This window comes from Protopterus annectens, chromosome 11.part0, assembly GCF_019279795.1.
Source record: "Protopterus annectens isolate FY-2018-M chromosome 11.part0, PAN1.0, whole genome shotgun sequence".
Lineage (NCBI taxonomy): Eukaryota > Metazoa > Chordata > Ceratodontiformes > Protopteridae > Protopterus > Protopterus annectens.
In genome coordinates, this window is record NC_056745.1 from 143,409,258 (window position 1) to 143,421,554 (window position 12,297).

Genomic DNA, 12,297 nt, shown 5'->3' on the forward strand with positions numbered 1-12,297 from the left:
AAGGTTTTCCTGATCTCATGAACTGTATCCATGAACGTGCTCGAATAGAAAAGAGTTACGCACAACAACTAACGGAATGGGGAAAGAGGTGGAATCAGCTAGTGGAAAAAGGTAAGGCTTGAAATCCTAAGTAAATTACAGTCAGTAAAATGGTCTTCTCCCTTTCAGTACCATGATGGCCTAGTTATGTAGTGGAAAGGAACGAGCCCTGCTTTTTGGTTGGTCTTTGTAGTGAAACTAGAGGTATACAAGGCTTTTACCCGAAACACTTTTAAGCTTTAAAACTTGTGAATTTAAAAAGAATATCATTGAACAAATAAAGTAATATATAATATTATAATACAATATATATTTAATATAAAATATTTAATATATAATTTTATAATACAATATATAAGCTAAATGCCAAAAAGTGCATAGTCATCCCCTTTGGAAAAAAACAAAAGTACACACAAACTGCCACATAGGTGGTAGTCCCCTAAATACGGAAGACATAATAAGGGATCTGGGGACCCAAGTAGATAGTAATCTCACCTTTGATAATTACATTGCCAAAGTAGTTAGAAAATCCTTCTACATGGCCCACCTAATCACAAAAGGGTTCTCCTCACTCATCAGACCCATCTTAGAGTACAATGCCCCATTTGGGATGTACCTTTCAAGACACCTGCAACAGCTGAAATGACCACAGAAGTACCTCACCAAGAGGATCACTGGCCTCGAACAGATGCCCTATGCAGCTCAACTGAAGAAACTCCAGTTGTACTCTGTTGCATACCGCCTACTCAGAGGTGATCTCTGCTTAAAGAAAACCATATCCCCTCGAGCCACACGCTCTAGGGATCTAAACCTCACCACAATAAATAAGATGTGCTGGAGGGATAGATTCCTGTCCCAGAGACTTCCCATGCTTTGGATCAAGATCCCAATCTACATTAGGCAGAGCTCCTTGCTAACGCTCATCAAAAGAAACCTTGACGAGTGGATGGGAAACCAAGTTTACCTCTGGGATCACTTCAGTGGCTCTGCTGGACAGAGGCATAGGGAACTAATCTAAGGGGGCAGCGAAAGCCAACACATTCTGGCTAGGCTTATAAATGCCTTCGGGCAGATAACCTAGTACCCACCTATGAACCTATAAGTTATGAAGTTACTGTATTGTTCACTACTCTTTCCCATTTCTTACAGGTAACTAAAAGTGTAAATTAAGAGATCATAGTCTGCTGTCTCAGAATATGATGGAGACCCTGTCCTAGAGAAGGTTACTGACAGTTGGAACCTCCATTGCCATGTGATGGTGCTTACTGATGGGTTTTCCAGTTCAGACCAAAGTGTCACCACTGGTGGTTGTAGCAGGCATTCCTCCTTTTTTATCTAAATGTGACTACTTTCTCACTCTCATGCTGTTTTTATGATCTGTAGTGGTGGTTGCATCTGGTATTTGCAGAGACAGAACAGCAGAATGACCAATGTAAGGGTCTTCTTTTTAGGATTCCTACATTGTGGAGCAAGTAAGAGTTTCGACTCTCTGAGGGCACTCACAATAATTTCAGGCATGAATGTTATGAAATAGGTATAGTGCCGTTGCTTAATTAAAGTTATTAATTAAATAAAGTGTTGAGTATCTCTCCTTCAGAACAGTCTGCCTCTCGCTGCATTGTTTCTCCATTCCACCAAGCTGCAGCATATAGTAACACTGGCTAGTACCTATTTCTTCAATAGCTATGCTGGCAAATGCTTAGTCTGCAGTTCTTAGAAGGGTCTTCGTTTCAGACTGTAGTGTGGGGTGGGAATAATTTCCTTATTGTTTTGCCTCAGTCTGACACACTCAGCCAGACTCTGAAGTTTATAGTGTGTTGTCCCTCCTCCTTTGACTTCACTATTCAATGCCTCCGGAGATGCCCTGTCCACAAGTGTCAGTTCCTGAATTTAAAGAAGGATCCTCCTGTCTTCATTAGTCTACTCCCTGAGAAGGGGATACCCAATTTTCCTATATGATGTGCCCATATAGTAAAGGCAACAATATGTTATCTTCCACATCTCGACCTTACTCGTCCACTTTGGAACTGTCTTCCCAGTCTTTCTAAACACCTGCCATCTAGCACTGCAGAGCCATGGTTCTCAGTGAAATAAATATTAAAGTTGCATAAACAAGTGGAGGTTTTGAGAGATAATGGAGATTTTCTTACAAATGCTACCAGTACTCATGCTCAGAAATTACTGTTGCAAGATCTTAGTCACTGCCTTGAAGGAAGTGGTAAAAGTAAAGAATAATAAGCTTAAGTCTCCCCTCCATCTTTAAGCAAGTCCATTAGTACACATTGTGCACAGTCATTCAGTTTTCAGTTAACTGAGCCCTTCCTCTGATTGGATGGCAGTGTCTTTGGCATTTTGTCAATTGTTTTTGGTAGCTGAGCATGGTTTACAGTACATTTTCTAAGTTTGAGTGAGCTTTCTTATTCCACTAATTTCCATGTAAAGTCTTTCTTCTGTGATAAGATTAGTAGAGTTTATTGCGTCAGCCAGATGGTAGTCATCTGTGATGCACATTATATGTAGAGTGCCACTTCTGTGAAGTAGTTGAAAGTCCCAGATAGTGTAGTAAGAGGATGTTGCCAAGGCTGCCTGCTGTTGCATGTTTTCCTGGAAGGGTAAATATCACTCTTCTAATTATGTTTTCATTGCCAGCAAATGGGTGTGAATATTCTTTGTTTCCCTATCAACAGCTCTCACTGCCTTACCCTCTACCCCCCCCCCCCCCAAGAGTGCCACCATCTTGCAAGTTTCATTGTAAAGCATTTCTGAGCATAACTAATTTTAAGGTTTCATTCTTCCTCAGGGGGTTGTCATTTTAAAAACATTTTTCCAGAATGAATTTTGCATGCCATCTTTTTTTTGTTTCAAAATGTCTGCATAGCGACAGGTTATATTTTGGATGCCAAATGGATAGCAACAAAGATGACAACATGTGGTTTACTTTGCCTGGTGTCCCAGAGGATCTGTCTTTTTTTTTTTTTTTTTTTTTTTTTTGCCCAAGACCATTTCTGTTCTAGTAAGGGTGCTTCCTGATGCATTACACTTGAAGGTTCCATGTTGATAGGATGATGATTTTATGTAGCTGTCTTGCTGTCCCAGCACTATTCTTTCAATGCTAAACAAGTATTCCACATAAAACAAGTCACTGCTGTTCCTATAAGACTAAAATTTTCATATATATGGGGTGACTGAAGTTGTAAAACTTTCTGAGCTACCATGCATAAAGTCACTTGCATTTCAGGTTAACCCTCCAATGACGTTTCTATCTTGCCAGCATAACACAGCAAGGTCAGCCTTTAACCTTCTCCCTCAACTTGAAAAGATGCCCTCCACTGCAGTGACATGTCTGCATGACCATAAATGTACATCTTGAGTTTCCATCATCTTACATTACAAAAAATATTGCAAAAATGCAGACTTGATATCAGTAGAATAAGTCTGCCACCATTTTTGACAAATTCACTGTACTTCAAATTAAGGCCAAGAGGAGATGAAGAATCTTTGAACATATTGGCAAACTTTTTGAAAGCAATTTCTTGCAAAGTTTTTCAAACTCTGTACCCACTATTTATTTTTGGGTACTGTACCTTTTGGGATTTCTTTGTGGGTACAAAAACACATAGTAGAGATGCATTTTTGGCCAACATTGACAACTTCTTCAAAAACATTGTTTCCAACTGTTTAATTCATCCTATTTTGCTAATTCATATATGTTCTTTGTCAAAAGTACGTCATGCTCTACATGTGTGTGAGAAAGCTGTCAGTTTTTCATTCAGAGAACATATCCGTGAACCTTTCTGTGCCTGCAGTATCGCCCAGGTATGAAAAATGTAAGGTTATGCCAGTTCTGGTTTGTTCCTGTAGCTGAGCTAGCTGTAACATTTTATCTGCATGTTGAACCCCTTTTTCTCTGCCCATAAACGTTTGCAGTCTGTCCTTTTTCTTGAGATGGAAACTACTACCTTATTGTACATGTGGCTGCTACAAACTCCATCATAGCATCTACTTAATTCTGTCTATATCACAGCTTTTCTCCCCATCTTTGAATGTTTTCTCAAATTCAAGCCTAAATGTATTAATTTTATCTCTACTCTGTATAATTATCTTGTAGTTATTGTATGTACCTAATTTTGTCTATATTGGAGCTTTTCTCCCCACGACTCCATTGAAAACGGGTTCTTTTGGCCCAATGGACTATCCTGGTAAACCAACTGCAAATAAATAAATAAATAAGTACTGATCTGTTCTGCACTTGCTTCAGCTAGAGCTGTAGTCAGCATTAAAACTGCTTTTGCAGAATGAATTTTGCATGCAGTTATTTGTTTCAAAAATTCTGCATAATGGTAAGTTTTATATATTGGATGCGAAATGGGAAACAACAGATATGACATCTAATTTACTTTGCTGGCATCCCAGAGGATCTGTCATGTTTTTGCAAAACATGGAGTATGAAGAGGTGGCTGCCCCAAATACAAGGTGTTGGGGGGGGGGGATGATTGGCAGCTTTGAAGAGGTACTTTCTCAGTCCATGCATCTAAATTAAAGCATTCTTGATATGCCTTTAAGCAGCCCTGATCTTGTGATCACGCCTACTTGGATAACAGCAGGACTGTGTGTGTGTGTGTGTGTGCGTGTGTGTATACAGTAAAAAAAAAGCTATTTTCTGTCTCCATAATAGGTCTTTGCAACATGTTTGCAACATATTAATAAGTTACTAAGACTTGTTGCGTAGATGTATAATAACTCTTGGCTACTGTTCAGAGACTGGTGGTGTTCTGCCACCTAGGCAGTGAGGGATTGTTGTTTTTATTTGTGTTTTGTAACTATGAACAGTTGCATTTTATCAGACTAAGTTTTTTCTGTCTCTGCATATTCAGCATTACTAAATGCACGTATCAACTGTGGAATACTAAAATATACTGTGCCGCTGCCATGGTGCCTTCTCTGGAAGGCAGCTTGTCAACCAGAATAAAGGGGAGCTTAAGTTCTGACCAAACACAAGCTGATATGGACTATAGCTGTATTCTGAGAAGTATTTTTGTCATCGGACTCCATTCATATGTCATTTCCCAGTTGCATCCAGCATTAGCTTTTAATTTTAACATTAATTTTGTTAGTGTCTGGTTATGTCTTCTAGGAACCCATTGCTGCAAGAGTTGTGTGCCACTGTGACATGCTTAGAGTAATGAAGCTCTTTGCTATATCTTCAACATCTCTCAATTTTTTTGCCATTGCCACTGATTAACTTATGATGTGGGCCATGCTTACTTACCCAATAATGAATAAATGTTGTTTTTATAATTTCTGATGGTTTCATTGTGTTTATAATGCATCCAGTACTGAAATGTGTAAACTGACTGTCGAGCATGGAGGTACCAGCTGCCATGTTTTAAGTTTAGAAAAGTTTGTTACAACTGTCTTATTGTACTCACAAGCCAAAGGTATGCAAACAGCTGGTCTGAGTTTGAGACTGTGATATTTCAGCCAAATCTCACAACTGTCATTCTGTGTCAGCACATAAATTTATTCAGGGTCTTGTTTCTTGAACTGCAAAACAAGTTCTGCAGTCTGTCCACAGAGGTTTGTCCAAACAGAATGTGCAGTTTGTTTAAATTGTTCTGCACCCTGGTCATGTTTTCTGAAAATGTGAGGACCTTGTTCTCACAATGATTCCTTAAGGCCTTTATGTAGAATGTTGACACAGAAATGTCCAGATCTTGTAAATTCAAGAGTCAGTGGTTGTTAAAACATCACAAGTTTCTTTTTCTGTGTCCAGAACTGTTTCTGCCGTTTTCAGTGATATCTCACTTTATCAGTAGTATGAAATTGCTTTTGTTTCGGTGTCGTACTTGTCCTGTATTTGCTGGTAGTTCAATATCTTATCCACCTCGCTCAGACTGTTTACTTACATATTTGTTAATCAGTTTTCTCTACGTCTATGCAGTTTGCAGTGTCAGTCACAGCTGATCCAAAATATTCTAATACAAATTTTTTTGTTTCTAAAGTCAAGTCTTTAAGAAACCATTATGTTGCATTCAGTATTTTCAGATATTTTGACTTTTCTCAGTCATCTGAAGTTGACCTATTTTTGGACAGTCGCCACTTTTGGTTATCCTGATATACTTAAGTAACAGATTTGTGCCTGGTAATGGTCTCACTGAGCTTTTTTGCCTGCCCAACCTGCTGTTTTCTTTCTGCTTTGTGAAGTATGTCTTTTCATGTTAATATCCATTGCAATGCCTGATGCATTTTTTGTGAAAATGCTCCTTACGGCTGACTTTACAGAAATGGAAGTTAAGTTCTGTAAGTGCTGTTCTGAGTGTCCCTCTTACATTTTCTCATGGAATGTATGACAAATTTGAAAGCAAGCTGTACATTGGGTAATACTGTTATATTTACAGATCCGGCTACATCTGTTCAAAATCAGTTATGTAATCTGCCATAGAAACTGCACTCTAGTAATCTTTTTAGAATGAAAGCGTGTGTCATACATGTGATCTTTTCCGCCATCAGGAGCATATATAGCATCAAGTCTCTTGCTATTAAAGCATTCATTCCTTTGCCAGTGTTCCAGTCTCAGCGGAATCTCCATTGGGAGGGCTTTCACTCTTCTGGTGAGCAGCAATGCAATTGCAAGGGCTTGATTTCATTTTTCCAGCTCTGTGACCAAAGCTCCAAATCATAACCTCATTTTTCAGCTGTGTTCAAGGTTTATTTCCATCAAGCACAAGCAGGATTCTCTAGTGCCATCCTCTTTTACCAGTGTTGAAGTTGCAAAGAGTTTCCAAGGCATATGAAATTTACATTCTTGTATCCAGTGCCTTTTCATCATGTATGCTTTACCTTGGTCAAAAGTGTTTTGTTGAACTTTTGAGTTATATTGCTTGATGTTAAAACCTCAGTGAAGCACAACTTGTAGTACAGTAATTCAGATTAACGTAGTGGAACTTTATAGATTGAAACAAGCGTCTGTCCCACAAGTTATATGTTGTAGCCGTTTATATAAGATATGATTGTTGGTTATGACCTGATTTACTGATTGCCTCTGTCTATTGGAGACATAGGTGCCAGACCAGGGAAGAATTTTTGATTTTTCCTTCCAATGGTCCAAGTTGCACTTCAGTAGGGTTAGGGAGAAGGAAGACACTTTGGATGGGGAGCCTGTTCAGAGAATGGGAATTCTCTGAGATACATATCTGTATCTCCAACGTGTTCTCTATGATGAGGGATGACCATTGCAGTTTTCCATTCTCGTGGCACAAAGCCTGTTTTGAGACTGTAGTTAATAGTAAATCCAGTGGCTGTGATAGGTTGTATTTTAGACTATTCAGGATGCATCCCAGAATATTATCAGGGCCCATTGACAGTGTTAGCCTTAGTGAGCACAGTAGGACATACTCTGTTTATAGTCGGAGGGGTTATGTATGTGTTGGGAGGGTGAGTGAGGAGTAAAGCTGGAACTGAATTAGTCAGCCAGTAGATTCGCAATATCACCCAGCTCAGTGAATGTGGTGCCATTAACCACCAGTTCAGCACACTTGTGTGCTACCTTTGAGGTTTCTTTCTTTTGTCAGGGAGTCTATCTTGGCTTCAAAATTGGATTTGTGGACTTAGTCCTGTTAGTTGCCTGTTTAGTTTGATGAGAAAGTTCTTATCTTTATCGGACTTAACACTTCCTGATTATAGCCATGATTGTTTTCCTTTTTATTGTTTAACTATTTCATTTGGGATGCCACCTGGGTGGTTTGTTTTTGGAATTAGTTTTGGGCTTACTTCTGATAGGACAGTAGCCTCTATGCAGCCATTAACTTGGTTGTTCAGAGTTTCTGTGAACAATTCTGCATAGGCTGCTATGTTCTTTTTGTTTGGAGAGGAACTGAATTTTTAACATACTGTTACTTAATAAAAGGTAGTTTGCCTTGGAGTAGTTTCTCACTGTTACTGGGGTTAGTGAACTGATTTAGCTTTCGAAGGAGACAAATTTATGGTCTGACCATACCATGTGTGTGTGGGGGGGGTGGGGGGGGGGCTTGCAGATTTGTGATTGAGATTAAGTATTTTGGAACCTCTAGTGACCATATGCACCAACTGGTCAAGGGTATTTGTATTTACGAAGTCCAGGAATCCCTGTGCCTGCAGATTTAAGGATGTGTAAGATTACCAGTCTATAGAGGAGGAATTACAGTCCCCCATGAATAAGGTGGTGGGTTGGATTTTGAGTGACTACAGTAGATCTTCGTATGTGTTAAGAGTTTTGTGGGATATAGACGTTAACCTATAGCTTTCTAGGAAATGGTACAGAATTTTGTCTGCATGCAGATCACTGTAGGTAAACTCCAGTGCATCATCTGTTTAACCAACCTATATGCTAGTTATTGATGTATATCGAGACACCTCTAGTGAAGTCAAACCTTGCACTGCTGGGGATCCCTCTGGGGCTTTAAACCATGTCTTGGTAACTGCACAGATTTCTTTATTCTGCAGGGTGAAGGGGGCTTGGAGGAGAGTGTAGTTTTTTTGTTTAGGTTCCTGGTATTGAGCTGTAACACCTTGATGTTTAGTTGACTTGATTTTGCTATGTTGGTAGGTTTGTCAATTTGGCATTGCATAAAAAAGGCACTATGTGGGAGGATAAAGTTTTAAGGCAGTATTTAAAAGCCTAGAAGGGGACAGGCGTAGACCATCTTTGGCAAAGCAATGTGGTCTCTTAACCATGTCTTCCCATGCTGACAAATATTGAATCCCCTTAGAATGACACCAGAAATTCAGTCAGTTGTTAAAATCAATCATCTTTTCTTCATATTATGACATCATCCTTGGTGAAGCTAGTATTCTTTTCAATGCTAGGCTCGTACCATCCTGAGACATACAGAGAAGTCTGTAATGTCTCTCTTCATGTAGTCTAAGAAGGTACGTTTCAAGTTATTTACACCTACATGGACTGCAATGAATCATACTGGTACCTGTGGTGCAATGACTTGAGTGAGTATGTAATTTGGCTACAGATAAGCAACTAATGGTTATTTTCTTGTTCAGCTTGGTTAGACGGGCATCAGTATGTCTTACAATGTAGTCCCCTCTGACTAGAGTCCTGGGAAGTGTGTGTGCTTGCCTTATGGGCTTTGTATTTGGGATTCCACTGAGTATGGCTGTATGTGCAGTGGTAGGTGCTGCTTTTGGGTTTGCTAAGGATCTTCTTGGCCAGTGGATGGACTAGTAGGTCATAGTTATTTAACAAGATTACATTTAAGTGCCTCAGCATTCATTTTGTGTGTATGTTGTGTGCTGTGTGATGAGTTCTGTGTGTGCGGTTTTGACAACCTGATGTACACTTGTATGCGAGAATTTAGCCTCCTGTTGACATTGTGTATGTACACCTCTCACATATTGTGTCTGTTTAAGGTTAAGTGGTTGTAAGTAAACATGAGAATTCCTCTATTGTCTCAAGATACCCATATCCACAAGGTTGGCTGCAGAGAAATTAGGATCCATGTTGCCTGGTCCTCCTAATTGGTGAGCTGCAAGGGTGTGGCATAGAGGAGTTAATAGAGGCTATTAAAGTTGTTTTTTGGGGGGTTGATTGGAGGCAGACTAGGCTATAAAGTACCGAATTTCATTAAATGTAATGGTATTGCCACTCTAGCAAACTGGCTGCTCTGAGCTTGTCCGTGCTGAAGGTATTTGCTCTGTACTTGCTGCTTTACAAGGTATTGCTTTACGGGGAGCTGTGGTGAAAATTTGCTTCTAGATGTTTGCATCTGTACAGGGCACTACTACAATGAGGAACTCCTCCCAAACAAGCCAAATTTATACCAGCACTGAAAATGCAGAAAACTGACTACTGAGTCCTCTGGCTAATAACTAGTACATGTAGACCATTTTGTGTATTCCCAAACTCAGACCAGTTAACACCCCCTGCCAAGAGCTGACTAATCCAGACCTTGTTTTGTTGTCTTTGTTCCTCCGTTTTTGTTTTCTTATTTATGTTTTTTGCATGAGAACTTGTGTTGCTATCTCTCTCCTACTTTCGGCCTTCTCTTATTGCTCTGTCTTGCCTTAACTTCTGTGTAAATGCCTAGGCCTCCTCTCAGCTAATTTTGACTTGAGGCCTTTTTTCTCTTCATCCTTATCTATGCTGTCCTTTGCTCCCTTCAAGCCCTACGTCACCTTATTTTCTTTTTTTGTTTTCTACTACTTTGTCTGCCTATTGGATTCCATTTGCTGTTTCATTCCTTGTGTCATATTCTCAAGACTTTGCCTAATAAATATTAGACAGTAAAAGTTAGTAATCTACCTTTTGCATGCAAGACTTGTACAGTATCACTAACCTACATTTTGCAGAGCCACACAACACCATGTTCATCTGCATGGGGGAGGTAACATTTCAACCCTAGGTTGTATTTGAAGCACTTTTTCATTGTGTACTAATGACTGCTGAGGTTTTTGCTACGCGTTGTGCTGTGTTTATCCTGCTTCCCTAACACTCTCTGCACACTGTCTGCTCTTCTCCGTCTCATCATTTGGGCATGAGACCAGGGGATGAAACATGCATTTGATTAATTAACATGTCGTTCCAAAGGTATGCTTAATGCCTTTGCTGTTATAGGGCTTCAGTGTTTATCTTTACTGCTAGAGTTTTGCTTCTTTTAAAAAATATATTAGCCGGTTCTGGTCAGCAGAGTTAATATCTAGAGTTGGCTGTTAGTAATGCTAGCACTACACTGTATTGCTTTGGTGGGAGGGGGTGTAATGTTAACATTGTGCTTCTGGTCTTTTCTGGTGGCTTTTGGAAAGTGGTCTCAAGCCCACTCTGCATAGCTTTAGACCAAAGCATGGTACCACCATTGTACTGTTAGGCTTCTCTAACTGTCTTAATTATATTCGCAACAAAAGTAATGTATCTGCCTTTTTCTTGGACTCATGTAAAGCCTTTGACACTGCCTGTCATAATAAACTGCTCTGTTGGCTAGCCTCCCTCGATTTTCCTTCTCTAGTCTCTTGCGGTTCCTTAGCTACCTGTCTTGATAGATCCCAAGCTGTTAAATGGCAATCTTGCATCTCAGCCTTTACCAGTCTCTGCTGGTGCTCTCTATGGCTCCATACTAGAACTCCTGTTTTATGTATTTATCAATAATTCACATGGCCTCATAACATGCAGGACTAGTACAGTATGCCGATGATGCAACCCCTCTTTGCTCTGCACAAAATCACGTTCATTTCCAACTACTCACGCAAGATCCGTTCTCCACCTTAGAAAAATGGCCAGCTAATACTAAAACCAAAAAAAGACAAAACTTGTGTTTTTCACTCGCAAGTCTCATACCAAATGCAAAGTAAATTTCAGATCACATCTGCAAATACAAATGTTGAAGGTAGTGTTCAGTACTAAATTACTAGGGGTTATTGTAGACTACACCTTGACATTCAGTCTCCACATCTGGCAAATAATGAGGAAAAACACATCAGAAGTTTAAATCTGCTATAGAGAACCAAACAATACCTGACTGAAAGCAGCCGCATAACATTGGTATCCACCTACCTGCTGCCTGTGCTTCTGTATGCCTGTCCCGTTTTCACCAAACTCCAGTGCACCCTGACAACCAAACTGGAGCAATGCTGTAATAAAATAGCCATCCTCCACATATCACTATATTACCCTCAGGCACCTAAATTGGCTTGAGCTACTTCACCTACCCTCAACTTCAATGTGTACACGGATAAGTCTTTCAGTACCAAAAATGCCCTGCCCTAGGCAGTATGCAACTCCACTCCGTCAGCAGAGCTCTCCATTCTACTGACAAACATCTTCTGTCAGTTCACAAAGCTCACAACCAAGCAGGAAATGCTATTTACTCCAGTTGGAACTCATTTCCCCATCCAGTCAGACTTTAGCAACACACACATCTTCAAAGATAAATCAAAACTGTTCCTGCTAAACTCCTGTCTGTGCTTCTGCTATTCCCAAATTACTTCTGTGTACGTATATATGTTAGAGGCTACCTATTCTGTCTCATTTTTCTAACTTCTGCTGTTTAGACAAAATGCATATAGTTATATCTGACCTAATGTACTGCACCCAGTGCTATGTTGCTGCTGAAATAATCTGTTTATTTTATAACGATCTGCTTTATTTCATATCACTGTATGTGATGCTGCTATATGACCATTCTCTATATTGTATAGTACTGCTGTAAATAATTCTCGTGGAGCTTTGTATTTAATGCTGCTAAATGTTACTGGAGTATTTTGTATGTTGTATAT

At 39.7% G+C, this 12,297-nt stretch overlaps 1 protein-coding gene across 1 annotated transcript in view; it reads left to right on the forward strand.

Moving 5' to 3' along the window:
- The first annotated feature begins 7 nt into the window (after positions 1-7).
- The window catches only part of PACSIN2 (protein kinase C and casein kinase substrate in neurons 2), a 309,624-nt gene continuing 297,334 nt past the window's right edge, over positions 8-12,297 (forward strand). The window contains exon 1 of the mRNA XM_044087531.1: positions 8-111. Coding sequence (XP_043943466.1) covers positions 18-111 — 94 coding nt within the window. The 5' untranslated portion in view covers positions 8-17. The remainder of the gene's footprint in view (positions 112-12,297) is intronic.